Below are 22,319 nucleotides of genomic sequence, written 5' to 3'. Positions count from 1 at the left end.
TTAAAAGTTTAAACTCTCTCAATTTTCATCCACAACCCAATTTTGATCAGAAGATTTTTGAATTTCTATCTGCTCTCCATGACTCTGAATGTCCATTTATGCCCAAGACCATAGTAAACACAGGGAAATCCAAATGCACGTTTGAGACAACAGTATTATAATCCAGGGCTAAGGGTAACCTTGCCTTTTTCTAAACTCCTACAGCACTTTATCTATACTGTTCTGAGAGCACTAGTTTTATAACCTATATTGTATTTATATATTACGTATATGTATTTATTACCTCTTCCACTAGGCTATAAATTTCTTGAAAATAGCTGGTGCTTTTGACATACTAAGAGTGAAATACATCATTGTTGATTTTAACCGGGGGGGGGGGGGGGGGCGGGCAAACAAAATTTTAAAATAAAAAGATAGAAAGAAAGAAAGAAAGAAAGAGAGAGAGAGAAAGAGAGAGAGAGAGAGAGAGAGAGAAGAGAAGAAAGAAGAAAGAAAGAAAGAAGGAAGGAAGGAAGGAAGAAGGAAGGAAGAAGAAGGAAGGAAGGAAGGAAGGAAGGAAGGAAGGAAGGAAGGAAGGAAGGAAGGAAGGAAGGAAGGAAGGAAGGCATCGCTTCTTGGTCTTTTGGCTAATATCAAATGTAGAAATAAAAAGGCAATGTTAAGATGTCAATACTACCCTAAAATCATGTACAGCTCTAATGTAACCCCTATCAAAATCTCAATGGTGTTTTTTGCAGAAATACAAAACTCCAAAACAATCGTGAAAAAGGAAAACGAAGTTGGAGACAGTACACTTCCTAATATTAAAACATATTAGAAAGCTACGGTAATCAAAACAATATGGTACTGTCATAAAGATGGACACAAGAGAATAATGGAATAGAACAGAGCATCCAAAAATAAATTCCCATGTAAGTGGTCAAATGATTATTGGGGTACTTGCTCAACCCACTTAGGGCCTATTTTGGGAAATGGCATAGGAGTCCATATTACTGCAACAAACATGACAACCCATCCCCCTAATCATCACACAGTATGGGACTGTGAAGACACCTGATCCAAGACGGGCAGCTCATTTATTCTATGATTCTGTCTTTCATCCAATTTGATTCTTCTTTCTACTTCCTAAAATGAAGGTCTTATTCAACTCTAAGTATTTTGTGCATTACCAATCACCAAAGACTTCATCTGCTCAAATATTCCAATCTCCACATGTATTCAGAAACCCTCCAAATATGCATTCCGCTCAGACCTCTTATTTCAATTCGATTTCCACCATCGTGTCTACTAGACACTTCCAATTAAAGCTTACTTCCACTAAAAACTGTTCTGAGCTAATGACCTCATTTTATCCTCACCATAAAAATTGGCCACTGGACCTTTCCCTTTCTCACTTCTTAAATTCTATTCATTCACCACATTAAATCATCCTGGCTTGGAAAGCCTAATGTCAGTACCACTTCCCTCTCCCTTACTTATATATATTCATGTAATCACTAAGTTTTGATAATTCTTTTGTTCCAGATTCTCTAAGTATATCCTTTCCTTAGATCACAGACAGGACCTTAGCTCACACTCATTTTCTTGATTATTACAAAAACCTCCTATAATTTTCTCACTATAAATTCTTCTCCACTGCCCCTAAAAATGAGTACCAAAATCAATCTTTCTAAAACACAGGTCCTTTTAAGGTACAGGGTGAGCTCCATCTCCTTGATTAAGCAACTTCAGTGTCATCCACTGCACCTCTCAATTGTTATAGAACTTTCGTTTTCTGGTATTACCCGCTACCTTTCAAAATAATATACATGAGAATAAGAAAAGAGATTTTACTCTTAATGTTTCCTACCTACATTAGAGATTTGGTTCTAGATGTGTAGAATAGATTATTTAAATCTCCATAATTTTAAGTCTCTTTAATTAAATTAGCTCCCCATGACCTCACCAAAATTCCATAAACAAGGGGATCTTTTACTTCTTTGGTATACTCTCTGGCCTATTATAGAACCAGATTTTTAATAAATTTGTCAAATGATTAGTCTATGGGTTAACTGTGACCATATAAAATTGAACAGAGTTAATCATCAATTAATGGTTTATCCAAATTTATTTTGGGAGGAAATCCACAGATTGGGAATAAAAACAAAAAAAAATCCCAAAGTTCATATTTAATGGGATCTCAGACTGAGCACTGGTTCACTGTGTTGAGGTTTTCCTTAATCTTTTAAAATAATCTATATAAAAAGGCCTCTGGCAATACAAGGTTAGGTCTTGTCATTTAGATTTGTACAATTAACCAAGCAATTGATTACAGTTAATTAATCATGGACTAACTTGTGGTATCCATTTAATTCTTCCCTATATCTATTTAAATCTCATACATAACCTTGAAGCACTCATATTTGTTTATTCTTTCTCTTTCCCAATAGACAGGAATTATACTGATATTTTTCTTCCACAGTTTCTTTTATACAGTAGGAACTGTGAATACTTACTGATTTATGGTACTCTAAGAAAAGATGACAGACAAGTCATATCAAACAGCACTGAATATACCCAAACTAACACAATCAACATAAACACATGTTGTAGAATACAATGAGAAAATAATAACTAGATTTAGCATCTGTTCTTACTATAAACTTTCCATGTGTAAAAACAACTGAGGAGGCTTAGAACCAATGACAGTCTAGTACCAATGAATACACCTAGTACCTATACTTTGTTTTCTCATACAGTTCTCCAAATGAAGACACTAAGGTTCCTTGGAGAATCCAGGGTTGGGATAGTAGAAGCAAAAAAAAAACCTAAAACATTTTTTAATGCCAAAAAGTAAAGATGTGCTAAAAAAAGATAGAAACATGTCAAAAAAGATGAGGAACCAACTTGAAAGGGCTCTCTCAATGGCCAAAGCTAGGACAATGTGAACTACAAAATAATAACTATAATGAATTATATACAGTGCAGAATGAAATAAGAATCCATGAACCTATAATGATGGGTATACAAATAAATAAATAAGTGGAGGAAAAAAGAATAGCTCTTCCTTACAGTAGAATTCCAACTAATGAATGTAGAAGAAATAATGGAAACAATACACAAAGATTTTTTTCTAGCAAGATTCAACAATGAATGCTAAAGTTAGTGTATCATGGGGAACTGGCATAACAAAAAGATACTTACAACCTCTCAAAGGACTTCTCCACAAGCTAAAGGAGATTAAGAAGACATGACAACTACATACAAAGTATGATTAGATTGAATCTAACCGGCAAATTCTGTAAGGTTTGCAGATCAATTGTATTGTATCAATGTTAATTTCCTGATTTTTATAACTGTACTGTGGTTACATAAGATGTTCACATTTGAGCAATCTGAGTAAAGAGTATACAGGAATTATTTTTGTAACTGTTTTATAAGTCTCTATTTTTTTAAAAAGCTAAAAAAAATATTAAAGCTACATGAGTGAACATACAGAGAACTGTGTATATATGTTTGACACATGTAAACACTCAAAACAGCTATTAATATTATAATTCTCCAAATTTATTATACCTCCTGACTTCTTAATTACTCATTTAGTAAATGTTTTACAGAGTGCCTACTACATGCCCAACAAACAGAAAAGGAAAGAAGCAAGACAGCCTGGCAGGCAGTCACTCATTAAGAGATTCCCAGCACAACTGAGATTGTCTATTTCCAATACACTAGTGTCCATTAACATTCTCTCCCTCTTTCAAACTGATTCCAAGTCCTTCTTAATTCTTGCTCTCCACTTCGTGTTCCTGGTTTCTAGTTTTGTAATCACAAAATACATTCATTCTAAAAACATGGATCAAATCCTATTTTTGACTTAGTCTTTCTGACCCTTCCCATTTTTTTATTTGCGAAACTATGATGTCTTTAACCAACTTCATAGGGTTGTTGTGAGAATTAAACAGGGACAAATAAAAGTAACTGGCAGACAGCAGCAGCTCAAAAAAAATGTCAGTTGCCTTTCCTGTACAAGTTATACAGTTGACTTGAACAACACAGGGGTTCAGGGCGCTTGACCACTTGCACAGTCAAAAACCCACATATAACTTTTGACTCCCCTAAAACTTAAGTTGTCCCTTGGTATCTGTGAGGGACTGATTCTAGGACTCCCTGTGGATACCAAAATCTGCAGATGCTCAAGTCCTCTATATAAAATGGCATACAGTAGGTAGGTTCCCAACCACAGATGGAAAACAATACAGGTATCCTTTGAAAAAAAATCTGTATATAAGTAGACTAGCGTAGTCCAAACCTGTATTGTTCAAGAGTCAACTGTATTTTTCTCACTGCTATAGGATCCTGAAGTGTAGATCAGTAATTGCTCTACTAATCTCTAAGTGATACCCTGTTCTATTTTCCAAGAAGGCTTCCTTTTTTTTTACCTATGTATTTTAAAAAGTAAACATAAGTAATGTATTTTATCCATTTTAACACCTTCAATATCCATTGAAAATCCAATTAACTGAAAATTATACATAACCTCCATCTCTTCTCCTAAAATCAGACCAATATTTCTAATGGCTTTTCCAAACATCATCTAGATTTCTCACCATGCCAACCTCAAACTCAAGATTCCAACATCATGCTCTGCTGCCATCTATTGGCTGTTATCATAACTCTCCAGAGAGTTCCTTTTTTGGAATCTTAAGCCGGCCTTAAAGTCTAAGCCTCAACCCAGTGGATATATTTAATTTCCAGAATCTAGTCCTTCTCAGATGAAATGCCTCAAGTGCCTGCAAAAGAGTTCCACCTTAATCACTTTAAATCTAACACAACTAAATATATATACCTAACATTTTACATTTTCTAGGATTTCACTTTTCCTATTTTCCTTATACATGTTATGGCTGTATTGGGGGAAGTGGGGGTGGGGGGGGGGGAGAAGCCAAATACAAGTAGAGTGTCTAACTTTTCCAGAACTAGCTATGTTGTCAAATGGAAATATTCTTTCTAATTAGAAAACCAATTAAAAATTGTAGAACTACGAAAAGTAAGAACCACTATTTTAAATGCTACCTGATTCCATGCCTTGCTACTTCTATATTCTAAAACTATTTCTATAATATTTTACCCTCATATAGCAATGGAAAACTCAATATTACAAGAATATACTATATTCAGCTATTTAACACTGAAGGGCTTTCCTCCCAATCCTAACCCCAAAAAAGGTAATTAATAGTCACTCCTATTCTACCAAAACTTATTAAAATGACTTGCTGAATAGTCACAATATGCCAATGCCAACACAAACATAAACACATACACAGTTTAAAATGATGAATTTCAACTTAATTGGCAGTTGCTTAATTTTCTGGTTTCTCTCTTTTCAAACCACATTAAATTTCAAAACACTTTCCTCATTAATTCAATGAAAACAGACCACAGCAACAACTTTTCCATGCAGTAAGCAAGAAAAAGATGCCACAAAAGAACACTAAGAAGCTCTTAACAGGCTTTCAGAGTTTAAAGCAACTTGCCAACAATTGTAAACAGTGATAGAGTGGCTACATGCAAGGGTACAAAGAAACATAATATGGTTCAGTTTTTAGAAGCTGACAGTGTAGCAATGAATACAGGATTCAAAGTGGAAAAGGATGAACAAAATATGGCGGAGTATTAACAAACAACAGACAATACTTACTACAACAGTATGGAAGGTTGAAATGGCAATAAGGATAGAGGTATACCATTTACAGGAAAGGAGGGGCTTAAGCTAAGAGTAAGAGCAAGAGAGTTTCAAGCTCTTATAGAGAGAATAACGGGTATGCAATATCATAGTCCAAACAGTAAAAGCATGTTGTTTAGTAACAAATGATCAGACCAGTTTGGGTGAAAGTAAAATATATAGAAGACTAGTTAGTGGGACAACATTAGAAAAGAGAAGTGCACTGAACTGTGATGGGTACTGAAGCACTGAGCACTGGCTAATCAATCCAGAAGACAATGATAAAGTCAATGGAAACTGAGTACAGGGTAACATTTCCACACTATTTGAAAGGTGAGGGTCAGAGGGAAGTCTAACCTTGTAGTAGTGTTTAACAGACTGAAGAAAATTGTTATTTTAGCAGTTCAGAAATAATGCTAACATTCTGAACTATAGTGATGACTGTGGAAAGAAAAGAATAAAATTCAGTATGAGGGAAGAACTGACAGAACTGGTCTATGATTTGAAGTTAGAAGTGTACAAGGGAGAGAAAGAAATTCAAAATGTTTCCAAAGCTTTAAAACAGGAATAGAAATACCATAAAAAGAAACATGAGACAGTAAACCATTACTAATGTTTCCAACAACTGAAATGTTTCTAAACCAAAATTCTCTTTATCTTTATTTAACACAATGCGATAAAACAACAGCAACCCAAAGGTACAGCCAATTTCTGCGACTGAATATAAACAGCATTCGTGCTTGAATATTATGAAGAAACATCTTATACTAAAGCATAAACCATAGTCCATCATAAATCTACATGAATTAGTAACTACTTGACCCAAATCCCTGTCACTGTTCTTTTTATACAGAGGACTCCCATTATTTGAATTTCCATACATTTCATACTTAAAATAAACAGTTTGAGACCTAGTTAATTATTCTGCCTAGTGAACTATATAAATAAAGCAATGCATGTTGGGATATAGATTCTCAATAGGCTAATCAACAGACTAGAAACTGTAAATTGCAAAACTGAGTTACTATCAAATCTTTTATACATAAATACGGACTCATACCTTCCTTTCCTATGAATCTCCAACACAGTAATCAAATTTTGAAAAAATAAAAACTATAAAATACCAAACTAAACAAGTTTCATGAGTTTCTTAGTTACCTTTACTTTATCTCTTCTCAAGCAACAGAATATACAATTTTCATTAAAAGTCCAATCAGAAATGCTTTCAGGTTCACAGTCTGCAAAAACAGTAGGAATAACAAATTAATAGTCACAAAAGAATTTTTCAGAAAATGACAATTTAAAAATATTATTTTAAAAACAAAAGGCCCTCACTAAGTTAGTAGACAGGCTTCTTATTTGTTACAATTCCTAACAATAATTGCTCAATAGTTAATATACCTTATTCATACGTATATTTGCATTATCAACTAAACACAAAAAGATGCTGATATGGATATAGCTTCAATCCGCATAAAATTGTCAATTACAAGGAGACTGAGGCTTAAATCATCAAGGTATCAATATGTCACCAGGATGATTTTGAAATACCAAAAAAAGATTTTGAATACCTTTAAATAAACTGAGATCTTTTAATAATGCAGGTCCAAACAGCCCTTCAAGAATACTTTCAAATCCTGAAAGGATGAAAAAAAAATCCATTATTACAATGATATTCCCTATAGTAATTTAATATTAACCTGTTACATGAAAAAACAATGGTGTTTTCTTCCAGTTCTCAAGGATCCCCAGATTATTATTAAAAGGATGCTGAGAAAAGAGTGTCAAAGACGAATCTAAAATGAACATTTGCATTTTTGTCAATGATTAACATTCAATACAAATTCAGAGCACATTCAAGAACAATACAAAACAGACAATGCTAGAAATAACTAATGAAGGAATGGAAATTCACAGGTTCTCTTGCATGATACGAAATCCCAATATCTCTTTACATAAACTCTCAAACTCAAATTTTAAAAGTAACCTTTTAGTTTTTACTTTACTTAAAAGAAACTACTTCAAACTACGTCTGAATTAATCTAAATAGCATGTTTCTGAATATCAACTGAGCAATAGATTTTTCAAGCTAATAGTTTTTTTTAAGGAAAATTCTCAGAGAACATCATCTATATCACCAAATAGCCATAATAATATTTTAAAATAAAAATACACTTTTGTAGTTATTTCACATTGCCACAATAATCCACTAATTATATATACGAAAAAAACTGATGTTTAAACCATTATCACCTTCTACCAGTATAAAGCAGAAAATGGAAATAAAAACCACTTTCTGATTCATTATCTCAAATAACTGCTTATCAATGCTATTAAAAACAATTAAAAATACCTTTGCTATCTTCCAGTTTTCTATTGGTTAATAGGAGAGTAAGGAGGAAAAGAAACATAACAGAAATAATGGATCAGAGCAGTGGTTCCAAACTATGTGTCATGGACCTCATTGGGAGCTCAAATAGTTACAAGGGGTCCATGAATCCACATGCACTTTAAACATGACCTTTAGAAAGAATTAGAATGTCTTCTTCATTCGGTGTACATACTACTTTTCAAAAGCATAGAAATGTTATTAGAATTAAGAAAACATAAGTGTTACTGAACTCCTAATAGTCTGAGGCACTATATATTTTGTCACATAATCTACTATCGCCTAAGGGTTTATAATTTTTTTTGAAGCACTAATTTAAAATATTATAGCCAGAGGGATACATGAGGTCCACAAACAGGTAGCATTTCCTTACCATAAATTCAATCACTATAAAAGGTTTGGAAGGTAAGGGATCAGATAAAATGGTCCCTAGAAACAGTATTTTATCTGGTTATAAGAGTAACATTGTAATTTTAGAGATTTCTTTGTTCCTAATATTAAGCCATCATTTTCAATAGACGAATCTGTAGAGTCTGTGTTGTCTATAGGTGCAAGCCCCTGGTCTCTTAGGAACCAGGCCACACAGCTGGAGGTTAGCAGCAAGCTAGTGAAGTGTCATCTGTGCTTGCAGCCACTCCCCAGCACCAGCATCACCACCTCTGCTTCACCTCAGATCACGAAGCATTAGATTCTCATAGCAGTGTGAACCCTACTGTGAAACGCACATGCTAAGGATCTAGGTTGCTTTTTCTTTATGAGACTCTAATGCCTAATGATTTGAGGTGGAGCTGAGGTGATGCTAGCGCTGGGGAGTGGCTGCAAATACAGATTAGCATTAGCAGAGAGGTTTGAGTGCACAGAGACCATATAAATCAACCGCTTGCAGACTCATATCAAAACCCTATCAGTGAGCGGAAGTGACAATTAAGCTGCATCTGGTGGCAGGCTTTGTAGAGGCAAGTGAGTTGATGTACTTCAATTGGACAGCTGCATCTGGTGACATGCTTTAAGCCAGAATCCGACACTTATTTTAGTCCATGTGTGGCCTACCCATTATTTTATTTACCACTTCCATTGTGCCCCTCTCCGGCACTGTGCACTTGTCTCAGTCACAGTTTTGAAAAGTCCCCAAGCTAACCCTAGCCAAAATGAGCAAAATAAAAAGATCACTGGAAAGCTTCTTTGAAAAGGGGAAAGATCCAATTATGAAACATCAGAAGACTCTTAAGACTGCTGATAAAAAAGCTGCATTTAAAAGAAAGCACCAAGAGTCCTCCTTAAATTATAGGTTCACAGCAACAGGTGATTCATATTCTCCAAGCCCGCTTTGTATAGTGTGTGGTGACCAGCTATCCAATGAAGCCCTGAAATCTTCAAAACTACTTTGCCACATGGAGACCAAGCACCTTACATTAAAAGACAAGCCTTTGGAGTTTTTCAAAAGAACAAAACATGAACACGAAGAACAGAAACAATTATTGAAGGCCACCATTTCATCAAATGTGTCTGCACTGACAGCATCATTCTTAGTGGCTAACTGCATTGCTAAAACTAAGAAGCTGTTTAATTAAGTTGGTGAAGAGTTGATCCTGCCTGCTGCTAAGGACATTTGTCGTGAACTTTTAGGAGCGGCTGCCGTTCAAAAAGTGGCATGTGTTCCTCTTTTGGAGAGCACCACAGCTAGATAAACTGATGAAATAGCAGAGGATGCTGAGGCACAACTGTTAGAGAGGATTAATGAGTCACCGTAGTATGTAATCCAGGTTGCCGAGTCTACTGATTTGACAAGGCAACAATGCTTTTTTCTGTGCAATATACTTTTCAGGAGGATGTGCATGAGGATATGTTATGTGCACTTTTATTGCCAATCAATACCACAGCTGCAGAACTATTCAAGTCTTTGAATGATTATGTATCAGGAAAACTGAATTGCTCATTTTGTGTTGGTACATGCATGGAAAGAGTGGCTGCCATGACTAGATGGCTTTCTGGTTTCACCACTCGGGTCAAAGAGGTCACTTCTAAATGAGTCTACGCGCTATATCATCCATAGAGAAATGCTGGCTAGCCAAAAAATGTCACTGGAACTTAATAACGTGTTACAGGATGTGATTAAAATTATCAACCACATTAAAGTACATGCCCTTAACTCATGTCTGTTCACACAGTTCTTTGAGATGGACGCAGAGCACACACATCCTCTCTCATACACAGAAGTGAGATGGCTTTCTAAAGGAAGATCATTGGCCGGAGTTTTTGAGTTATGAGAGTCAATCCAGAGATTTCTTTTAGAAAAACAGTCAACACTAGCAGCACATTTCAGTGACACAGAATGGGTCACAAAACTTGCTTACTTGTGTGACATATTCAACCTGCTTAACCAACTCAACCTGTCACTTTAGGGGAAAAAAATTGTGTTCAAGTTGGCAGATAAAGTGGGTGCATTCAAAGCCAAACTAGAATTATGGGGGTGAAGAGTAAACTCTGGGATTTTTGACATCTTTCAAACATTAGCAGAGATTGTGAAAGATACTGAACCAGGGTCTTCTTTCTCCCAGCTGGTGCCTGATCACCTGTCTCAGCTTTCAAAAGAGTTTGAGCATTACTTCCCAAACACAAAAGACCTCTGAACTAGAAAAGAATGGATCTGCGACCTGTTTGTGAATAAGCCAGGTGAATCAACTTTGTCCAGGCTAAAAGAGGATCAACTGATTGAGACTGCAAATGACAGTGGCCCAGTGGCCTTAAAAGTATGTTTGAGACAACTCAAATCTCCATACATTCTGGATTAATGTCAACACAGAATATCCTAAAATTGCCACAAAAGTACTGAAAAGCCTCCTTCCATTTTCAACATTCTATTTTTGTGAACCAGGGTTTTCTGCAGCGACAGCAACCAAAACGAGATTATGGAGTTGACTGGACATAAGAAACAGACTTTGGGTATCACTGTCTCCCATTACTCCCAGATGGAGCCACTTAGTTGCAGGAATACAAGCTCAGGGCTCCCCACTGATTATGCATTATGGTGAGTGGTATAATTATTTCATTATATGTTACAATTTAATAACCGAAATAAAGTGCACAATAAATGTAATAAATGTGAATCATACCAAAAACACCCCCCATCCCTGTGGAAAAATTGTCTTCCATGAAACCAGTCCCTGGTGCCAAAAAGGTTGGGGACCGCTGGTCTACACTGTAGTTAGAGAGTTGATTTCTCTATAATATTTTCTAAATACTAGATTTTCCATTTATAATTAATGAGTAACTATTTTTCAACTCTCCTTAGTTCTTCCCATCAAAATTATTTCAATAACATTAGCAAAAATCAAACTACTTAAGCAAATTTAAGTATCTATGACTGTTTATTATTTGCCTACCATAATTAAAACATTTTCCACTACATCACTATGGCTGTTCTTACACTACTAGGGAGGAGAAAGGGTGGTACTCAGGGTTTTGAGAGTGGGGAGTTGGTGGTAAGAGAATGAGAAGGAATTGCTAGATACTGTATCTCGGCAAACTACGTATTCTCAACATTAGCTTTTAAAAAAACATCCCATAGGCTGCCCCCAACTCTACAGCCCTTCTACCCACCCCCCAAAAGGAACTGATTTCACAAATGTTAATGAAAGTATTTCAATATTTTGAAAGTACCAAGTACACACTACAAATAGCTAAAGGAGATTACAGGTGGCTCTTATCCTGAAGAGCAAATCTAATATGCTTTTCACCTGGGTTTAAAGAAATTCTAAGAAATTCCAAATGTGCGTGCTAAGCATAAATTCCTGAAAAGGGGAAATGTAAATACAGTAAGAAATAATACTGGGAAATAAAGCAAATAAAAGCTCACGGAGATAAAATTTTAAATATTAACAAAGGATAACAGAATATGGAAGAATAAGAAAAGAGTAAGAACTTCATCAATAACACAGAGACAACAAAAATCGAATCATAGATCAAAAAGCAGTGAAAGGGAAAGATTAAAAGAAATTAAACGAGAAAAAATATGGTCATAAATGAATGCAAAGATTTAACCACAACTAATTTTGATCAAAACAGTAACTGTAAACAAGCCACTCCTCTTTTGCTCATATCTGTAACAATACATTAAACCTCACAAATATTGATCTGACACTGTAACGCTGTATTTTGCCACCCTCTGTTAACTGAATTTAATGTCACTCAGTTTTATTAATATTAAATATTGAATTTAGCAGTTGCATAGCAACAAGGAATGTCTCATGTGCTATGCTTGACATTAACAAAAGGCAAATAAGGAAAGAACAAATATATTCAAAATTTATACCATGATCTCATAGAAAAGCCATGAAAATCAATAACAAAATGCCACGGAAAATTAAATAAATACTGAAAAAGAGAGCCAGGTTATTATGTTCAATCATTAGAGCTTAAAAAGCACCTTTATGTAACATATTACATATAAAGAAGTATTAATAATTTTATTGGACATGACCACTTTCCAAAATTCCTGTCCAGTAATACAACTGGTCTCAAAGCTGGTCTCAACACTCTTCTTCATTGCAACCTGCACTGTTGTCTTCAAATTGTATTCCTAAAACACTGCTTTAACAATGCTACCATCTGTTTAGAAAAATTCTATTTTGTTTAAGAAACAAATCCTAAATTCTTAAGTCCAGCAATCAAAGCTGCTTATAATCTGACCCCAAACCTAATGTTACCGCAGCCTTATTTCACAAACTAACCAGCTCATTCTCACAGCTCTAGTCGGCTTGGCATTTTATTGTCATTGTTTCAACCTCCTAATATTGTCTTAAGTCTTTGTATCTCACCTATGCCCAAATAAATCACCTTCTTCAATGTACTCTTTCAATTTGTTCAACAAATATATATTTGCTTATTCAACATACCCTGAGAGCCTACCGCCTACCAGGGACAGTGGCAGGCACCGAGTAGGCGGTGGCGAATAGACATGATGCCTGCTCTCATGGAGCTTGGTTTCCAGTTTTCTCATCCTAAGATGTCACACTTCACTGTCTTTGCAAGTATTCTGTAAAACAAAATTTGTTATAGGCTATCTAAACTGTTGTATTTTTTAAAATATGTTATGTCTTCCCTCCTCAAGGAGATTTAATGCTCCAGAAAGGCTAGGAAGGTGGTCTTGATTCCTATGACGTTTCTTTTATTGGGGTTTCTACATACATGGTTTTTAGCTTCTGATTCAAAGCTCTCAAAAACAAAAGATAGAATATTGAAACTTCTTACATATTTCCCTCTTCAATCTAAATCAGAATTTCTACTCCATTTCTAACCAAGGGGAAAGGCAGGTTATGGAAAGTAACAGGATAGGAACATATCAAATACATAATCAACTAAGGTAAACAAAATAGTTTGTACTTTTGAAATGAAAATTTTACAAACAGGATGAAAAACTGGTTCATGGTCTCGAGAACCTCTGCTCTCAGATAACCAGTAGAGAAATTAGCAATATGAGAGACAAAGAGGTGCTGAAGAAAAACAAGGAGCATATCAGAGCAATTACAAGAAAACTACATTTATTAAGAGTTCTCTCTCTGAGCATCTGCTCCTGGCCCACTTACTCTGAGGAACCCATTTGCTGGCCCACGTATCATCCCCAAAATAACCAAGCAAAAACACTGATGAAAAACACCTGACCAGACATACTGAAGAAAAACAATAATTTAATTACAGCTAATGGTCCAAATTGAAATAGAATTAATAAAGAAAAAATACCAGAATTTGAAGAAAAATTATAAATAGTATTTCTACTGTTTCCAGGAACAGCATTTAAAAAAACAAAAAACAAAAACAAAAAACAAAACAAAAAAAAAACAAAAAGCAAGCTGCTCTGAAAAAAAGAGTGGAGAATAAGTTTGGGGAAGGGAAAAGAAAAAAAAAGAACTGCCTAAATAACCACACAGAGGTATTGATTAGGAAAATATACAACCAATTAGTGATTTAGAAAACCAACTTAAGAAATGTCTTTACAATATACAGTGAATATGAAGACACAGAAATCATGAGAAAAAGATTAGAGATGAGGAAGTGGCCAGGATATTTGCTATCTGTAAAACAGGATTTCCAAAATAAGAAAAAGCAAAGAATATAAGGGAAGGAAATTTAAATTAAAAAAAAAAAAAATGCCTGGGTGTAAGTGGGAGAAGGAAAGAAAGAAAACTTCCTAATGTTGAATACTGTCTTGAGTCTTCATTATGTAATGGGCTCTGACAAGTACTGAGACAGAATACTGGGGAGGGAGCAGGGGGAGCAGTACATACACACAGAACTCTCCAGGTAAAATAACTGAATTTTAAGAATAAAAGTGTAAAAGCTCCAAATAAGGGGATTTTTTACTTAATTTTACTTAAAATAAGAAAAGATTTAGACTGCCAGTTATTTCATCAATAAAAGTAAATCCAAGATCCAATAGAGCTTTGTTTACAAAAATCTGAAAATTAAAAAAAAATTTGTAGCTAATCTATTATTCACCAATATGGGTAAGAGAAAGAAATTACTAGATATGCTCTGATTTGAAAAGTGGGACAGACATTCACTCTGGAGTATGAGTTACATAAAGTAGTTCAGCTAACTAAAAATGACCTAGAACATAAGACTCCCAAAAAGGGGAAAATATACTATTTGTATAAAAAATGTGGTAAGCAATATACCAGTGAAACTATTAGTGAAGTATAAATAGTTGTTACTAATGCAGGATTTTAGTTTAATACAATGGATAAGAAAGGCTTCTTTAAATAGATGAAACAAAATATAAACTTAAAAATTAACTATTTAAGAATAACATCCCCAAATTACAACAAAATCTTAGGTGAAGAATATGCTTAAGTAAAATAAGTTAAATTAAGACCAAGTGTGTATGTGGGGTGAGGGAGCAATCTGTAATAGTTATTAATTTTTGATATTGATAAGGAAATGTAGGCTTAAAATAACTTTGCTTAAATGTATGGGTAAAGCTGAAGAATCTCTAAATCACCAGAGGATGTTATTAAAAAAGGTCAACTGTAAAAGTAAATAAAATTGAAAACTAAACAAAAAGCAAGGATACTATACAGGATACAGAAAAAATAATTCCAGGAATAATACCGAATATGCACATGTTACAATACATGTTAACTGACTGAATTAACTAAGTAAAAGAGAAAAAAATTATCAGGGCATAATATACAGTTTATAAACACTCAAAGTGACATAGATATGATGCAATTGCAGAGGCAGGCAAAGATATGAGAAAAATGTAGAAAAGGAAGAAAAAGAACAATAGGTAGCAATAACAATATAAAAGAATTCAAAGATAACTGCATAAAACAAAATTGAAGAATTTTTCTACTACTAACAGGGTAATCTACTGCATAAGGAGAACAGACTTATAATTTTTTTCTTATTGTATCTCTGTTTGAGTTTGGCATCTGGCCTCCTAGAAAGAGGTGAGATAAATTCCCTCTTTTTCTACTTTCTGGAAGAGGAGATAGAAAGTTGGGAAGACCTCTTCCTTAAAACTTGCGATAAACTCACATATAAAACCATCTGGGGTTATTTTCTTTGAGAAAAGAATTTTACCTATTAAACTTATTTAATAGAGAACAACTGAAGCTTTTTATCTCTTTTTAAGTTGGTTTCTGGCAAGTGTTATTTTTTCTGAATTTCAAAATTATTGGCATGTGATTTTTCCTTATCTTTTTTTAATTGTGGTAAAATATGCATAACGTAAAATCTACCATTTAGCCATTTTTAAGTATGCCATTAAATATATTTACGTTGTACCATCATTCATCTCCAGAACTTTTTAATCTTTCAAAACTGAAACACCATACCCATTACATAACTCACTACCCTCAGCTCTGCCAAACACCATTGTATTTTTTGTCTCTATTAATGTAACTGCCCTAATTATCTCTTAAATAGAATCATACAGTATTTGTCATTTTGTAACTGGCTTACTTCACTTAGCATAATGTCCTCAAAGCTGCAGTATGTAACAGGATTTCCTTCCTTTTTAAATATGAATGATATTGCATTGATGCATAAATCTTATTTTGTTTATCCATTCATCCACGATGGACATTTGGGTTGCTTCCATCTTCTAGCTAGTGTAAATAATGCTGCTATAAATCCCTTATCTTTTAAATGTCTTCTTTACCTGTAATTATAGTCTTCCTTTTCATATTATGTGTTTTTTTTTAATCTCTTGATGAATCTTAGCAATCTTGCCCCCCAAAAATCCACTTTTGACTTTTTTTGATCTCTATCTTATCCTTGTTTTTCTGGTTTACCAATTTTCACTCCAAGTTTCATTACCTTTCTATTTTCTTTGGGTTTATTCTGTTGTTCTTTCTCTAACTTATGACAGAAGTTTAGTTCACTTACTTTGAGGTATTCTTCTTAAACAAAGAATCGAGTATAGGAATGATTTTAAGAGAAATAAACCTTTAATTATTTTACATTATAAAGTAATCTAGAATATCTAAAATGTAGTATAGCCATATAATGGAATATCATTACAACGTGAATGAATTTCAAAACATCATGCTAAGTGAAAAAGGCCAGAAATAAAAGACCATATATTATGTCCAGAAAAGACAAATCTATAGAGACAAAAAATAGATTGGTGGTTTCCTAGGGTTGGCAGTGAAATAGGAATGACTGTAAATGGATACATTTCTTTTTGAGGTGATGGAAATATTCTAAAATTAGATTGTGCTGATGGTTGCACAACTCTGTAAATATAATAAAAATCAGTGACTTGTACACTTAAAAAGTGAATTATAAGGTGTGTAAATTAGTAAAGCTGTTAACAAAATAATCTATGCATATTTTATAAATATTTGTAATGTTTTAAGAAAATCTGGCTTATTAGTCAGCCCTGTAATTCTAATAGGTAGAGCTGAATAGCTGATTTAAACTTGTGATTTTAGGTTGAAATCTTAAGTAATACAAACTTAAGTTTGTATTAGAATACTTCATACAACTTAAGAATAATCACATTTATAATTTTAAATGATTAGATTTACAAGATTTGACTAGGAAGCTTTTCTTTGTTAAACCAAAATTTATTGTTAAATAAGAATTTTAATTTATAGTTATAGATTAAAATATTTTAAGAAATTAAACTAAAATCAAGTTTGTTAAAATTAGAGTAATATCTGTATTTAGAACTAGGTTTTAAATTTATATACACAAAGCCACTCTAAAGATTATTTTTAAAATCTCACATTTAATAACAAGAACAAAATCAAGTGTTTATACAGAATTCGGCAGTGTGGGACTACAGGAGATATGTTTGAAATACATGCCCTGACATAAGCTTTACACACATTTCTGCTACCATGCAATACTGATTATTCTCCAATCTCTCTTATCTCTTGCCCCAGACCTTATTTCTAATTGCCTGCTTCACATCATCACCAAGATATCCCAAATACCTCAAAAAGTCCAAATCAAAATTGTTCTATTCCTTTTCCCTCATTTCAACCAGTAATTCCTCCTGTATTCCTTACAAAAAAAATGGCATCACTAACCCCTTCCTCTGCAAGTCATTCAGGTTACAAATCTCAGTCAGTCATGATCTCACACTTTCCTTAAGTCAGTCACCAATCTTCTAGTCACTGAGTCCTATTCATTCTAATTCAAAAAGATCCATCCAAATTTATTCTCTTTTCCATCCCTAAATTCAGGTCTTCACTACTTCTTATACCTTAATGATTGCAGTAAATGTCATTCATGTGGATATTAACAGCAGTTATCATTAACTGAGCCCTTAGTACCTCTGTCAGGTACATCATACCCATTTTAACAAAAGCTTCAGAGGAACACCATAAATCAGGTATTATTATTACCTATTACAGATAAGAAAACTGAAAATCAAAGCAACTAAATTTTTCATATGACTACAAAGAGGCAGAGCATGCCAAGGTTTAAAACCAGGCCTGTGGTTCTAAAGCCCAGGCTCCTCTTAGTTCATATTACTGATAACATTTCTTCTCTTTTAATTCACCTTACTATTTCAACATCCCCATATACCAACGTCTCCACTAGAATTCATCCTTCACACTGCTGCCAAGTTTCTTCCATTTTTTCATGGTTTTAAAAACCTCTGATGGCTTTCCCAACAATACTGAAGACTTCAAATTCCTGGATGACGTGCACGGTTGCTGAGGGTCTGTCTAGTCTCAAACTACCTTTTCAGTTTCCCCTGCCATCCTTTTCTGTCTACATAAACTATGCTCTGGCCAGACTGATTTATCAATCATTACATACATGTCAGAGCTTCCATGCCTTTTAAGCACGGCCTGTCCTCTTCCTAAAATGTTCTCCTGCAACCCTCAATCTAGTTAATTCTAAGGCATCCCTTACTTCATCCCTCAAACCCCAGGCAAAGTCAGGAACATTCTTATCAGTGCTAAAATTGTACTACTTATAAACTATAAATTTTGGGGGGCATTTTAACCACTAGATTTTGAGCAAAGAACTGGAGCCTGTTCATCTTTTTAAGATCAGCCTGATTCTTTAACTGCAACTTCCTAATTCCTATATCCTTATTATCTGAGTGGTTTGAAATTTTATAATGACTCCATTTGTGTGTCTGACATGTTGAAGACTCAAAGAAATAAAGTAAATAAAACAGAAGGGTAATTGGTATCTGATGGAAAAAGGATGGTTTTCTTTTCCTGCTCAATCAAGCTCCCTGTTATCTATGAACTAAAACCAGAACATAATTAATGGCTTGCTTTGCTGGCCCAGAAGAGAAATGACAGGACACTTTTTGTGTGTGCAAAGCTGTAACCACAGCAAAGACAGAAATAAATTGAGAAAGATGAAGTCCTGAAAAATAGTGGTATTAATACACTGAAAAAAAGAAAGAATATGTATTGAGTAGTTGAAACATTACTAAAACAATTTCATAATTATATTTATGTACATAACGCCATAAATGAGGTTCTAAGATGTTAAGTAACCAAAATCACAAAGATAGTAAGCAGTGAGGTCAGATGAATTTAGTTCTTTGGACATCCAAGGGCAGTTTTGGTTAATTTTTCCTGTTACAGCAAACTGTCTTAGGTAGAGTAATTATGCTAAAAAGAAGCCATTTAAATGCAAATCTGAAGTTGATTAGGAATGAGTCAATTATACCATGAGTTCACAATCTGTGGGCCATAATTCCTGAGAGGAGCTCAGTCATTACAAGGTCAGTAAATCCATATGAGCACTGTTTGTAAATTAAATAAAAATGGACTTACATATATAGCCACTACTTTTCTGAATGCTATGAACAAAATACATATTTATTTAAAAAGCATCACTGAATTCAAAATAGCCTTTTGTCATATATTTTCTCAAAGATACTAAAAATACAATACAATGTGGGAGATAACAATTTATTTTGCTTTTATAGATTAGTAAAGTGAAAATGTTTTCTATTGTTTCTGAGCCTCTTTTCTTGGTGGACTATATTTACTAAGTGTTTACTATGATTCAGGCACTAGGGATGCAGCAGTGAACAACACAGACAAAAATCCCTATCTTGGAACTTTAATTCTCTCACGGGATACAAATGATAAAAATAATAATAATGATAAATGTGTGATAAGGATAAGCAGAAGTAGTAATGGTTAAAAAATACAGCAGAGTAGAGGGACAACAACAACAACTAAGTCCTGATAAACCCTGACTGATAACACTGAGAACTGCAGAGGAGGGACTGAGTAGGGAAGAGAATTTTTAGAAAGGTCAGAAAAAGATACTAGGAGACAATATTTTTGAACACTGAATGAAGTGAAGAAGCAAGCCATATAGATATCCAGGACAGGAACATGCTAGGAAAAGGGAACAACACTGAAGCAATCAGTATACGGCAGGGGTCCCCAAACCCCAAGCTGAGGATTGGTATCTGTCTGTGGCCTGTTAGGAAAAGGCCACACAGCAGGAAGTAAGTAGTAGGCAAGTGAGCCAAGCTTCCTCTGTATTTGCGGCCAGTGCTAGTAGCATCACTGCCTCAGCTCCACCTCAGACCAGCAGGCATTAGATTCTCATAGGAGTATGGGTCTTTGGTGCCAAAATGGTTGGGGACCACTGGTGTATGGTATAAAGTATGGTATATATTTGAGAAACAGCAAAAAGTTGATTCTGTCTGAGCATGGTAAGTAAGATAAAATCTAGGAGATGAGATCAGAGATCCAGGGGCAAGACCATGGTGAAAATATTAGATTTTGAACTTAATAGAAATCCACTAGATTTACATTATATTGTTTAAGATTTCCAGGTGGATGCGTGGAGAACTGATTATGAGGAATGCATTATTAGAGGGCTATTACAATAGTTTAGCAAGAGATAATAGTGACTTGAACTAGAGTGGCAGTAATGGATGTAGGTTCTGTGTACAGTTCAAGAACAGCAATATGAAGGTCTAAAACAATATATGACCAAGTCTTTAAAATCACTACAGGAAAAATAAGATATAAAGAAATATTAGAACAAGGAATTCCTTTTGATAAGTGTAGAATAAATTTTAAAATACTCCTTATGACAACTTTAAGGAGAATGTAACCAATCTGAATTCTCGACTAAAATCCCTTTCAAGAAACTTTTAGCATTCTAATGCTAGGACTTAAATGATGAGTCAACAAACTATTAAGAATGCCATTCTAAAAAGATTTATTGTTATGTGCTAAGCTTAAAACACTCTGAATCCAATTCTGAGAGCTTATGTAATTATACAAATATTCAAATAAAGTGATATTCTAAATAACTGTAAAGCATTGAAATTCCTTAAATTAAGTACTGAAACCAAAATAATGTATTTATTTAAGGAAATTTTCCCAAAAAGTCTATAAAGATTTATAGCAAACCTCTAGTTGCTCAGTGATAGGTTTATAGATGGGACCAAACTATTCAGGGTAACATGTAAAAATAATATAAAGAGCTAAATAAAATATATGGATATTTTATCCACATAGTGAATAAAATTTGTATAAGTGATGTATACACACACACACACACACACACACACACACACACACACACACAATATCCATGCATCCATCTCTCCCCTCCTCCTTCCCCAATTGCACAGCTAAGCTCAAAAGATTGTAAGAAAGTCGTCCAGTGCCAAAAATGGAGGAGAATCTGGAAGACAGAGCTAAGAGAGAGCTGACATAGTGAATAGATGATAATTAGTATGGGTAACCTAGGAACTTGGGTTTTAGCACTCTTGCCAAGACAAGAGAGAGGCCTTAAAGGGGCTGAAAATGAGACTCTTGCATAAAAGCTAGAGTAATGCTAAGGTGGATCCACTGACCTGCCACAGCAGCATCTGGCAATTTGTTCCCTAGAAATGTAAACTACTGGACTCTAACTCGGATCTACTGAATCAGAATACAATCTCTGGGAATGGGGCTCAGGGATCTTAGTTTTAACACGCTTTCCAGGTGATTTTATGCTTAGTAATGTTTGAGAACTGCTGTCCCAGAAAAACTGTACCTCAGGTACAGAAAGGACTGACTGGGGAAAAATCCACCCATTGACTGGCAAAGGGAGTCTTTCTCTTCCTAGGTAAAAAGAAGGTAAAGGAGTCTCCCTGGATAAACTGAATCCCTTGCTTTGCTTTGCATAGGTTTGGAATCCAAATATATGCTACTTCAGCAGTTTTCAAACATTTTAGGATCACTTTATACGCTTAGAAATTATTGAGTGCCCTAAACAGCATTTGCTTATGTGGTTATACCTACTGATATTTGCTGTATTTGAAATTAAAAGACAATTTTAAAACCTAAAAACACACAAGACTCACATTCCATTAGCTATTGGAATGATAATATCACGATATCCCATTGCCCCTGGAAAACTCCATTAGTGAGAGAATACAGAATGAAAAGTCAAACAACATCTTAGTGTTCTTATGAAAATAACTCTGACCTCCTGGACCCCCAGAAGTCCCTGGGTCACACTTTGAGAACCACTGCACTATTGAAATTATGTAGGAATACCCTAGGAAGAAAATTAACAAAATTAGTCCTCTAGGTTACTATAGGAGGATACTCAGCAGAAGCAAATGCAAACCTTTTCTAGATCTGCCCACACAAGATTCCTATAGGAAAAAAATAAGCCATGTTAAACACGTGCCTGCCCACAATTTAAAAAATCCATAAAACTTACAGAAAACAATCCATCAAAAGAAAGAATGAGTAAACAATAAACAGGATTAAAGCCCCA

The 22,319-nt window shown here is 34.4% G+C and overlaps 1 protein-coding gene across 14 annotated transcripts in view; it reads right to left on the bottom strand.

The window, feature by feature from the left end:
* Window positions 1-22,319, bottom strand: part of LCOR (ligand dependent nuclear receptor corepressor) — a 105,354-nt gene that overhangs the window by 49,562 nt on the left and 33,473 nt on the right. For 12 of the 14 annotated variants that reach the window (XM_036223659.1, XM_016164171.2, XM_016164159.2 and 9 more), the window contains 2 exons: window positions 7,273-7,338; window positions 6,860-6,939 (listed from right to left, as the gene is read on the bottom strand). In XM_036223659.1, the coding sequence (XP_036079552.1) occupies window positions 6,860-6,939; window positions 7,273-7,338 (146 nt within the window). Of the gene's footprint in view, window positions 1-6,859; window positions 6,940-7,272; window positions 7,339-12,985; window positions 13,840-22,319 lie in introns of those variants that run through there. The other 2 variants (XM_016164164.2, XM_016164166.2) reach the window with 2 other exon arrangements.

The sequence above is a fragment of the Rousettus aegyptiacus genome, unplaced genomic scaffold (assembly GCF_014176215.1).
Source record: "Rousettus aegyptiacus isolate mRouAeg1 unplaced genomic scaffold, mRouAeg1.p scaffold_m13_p_6, whole genome shotgun sequence".
Taxonomy (NCBI): Eukaryota; Metazoa; Chordata; class Mammalia; order Chiroptera; family Pteropodidae; genus Rousettus; species Rousettus aegyptiacus.
The sequence above is the reverse complement of the archived record's forward strand: the minus strand, read 5'-3'. Positions and strand labels throughout refer to the sequence as shown.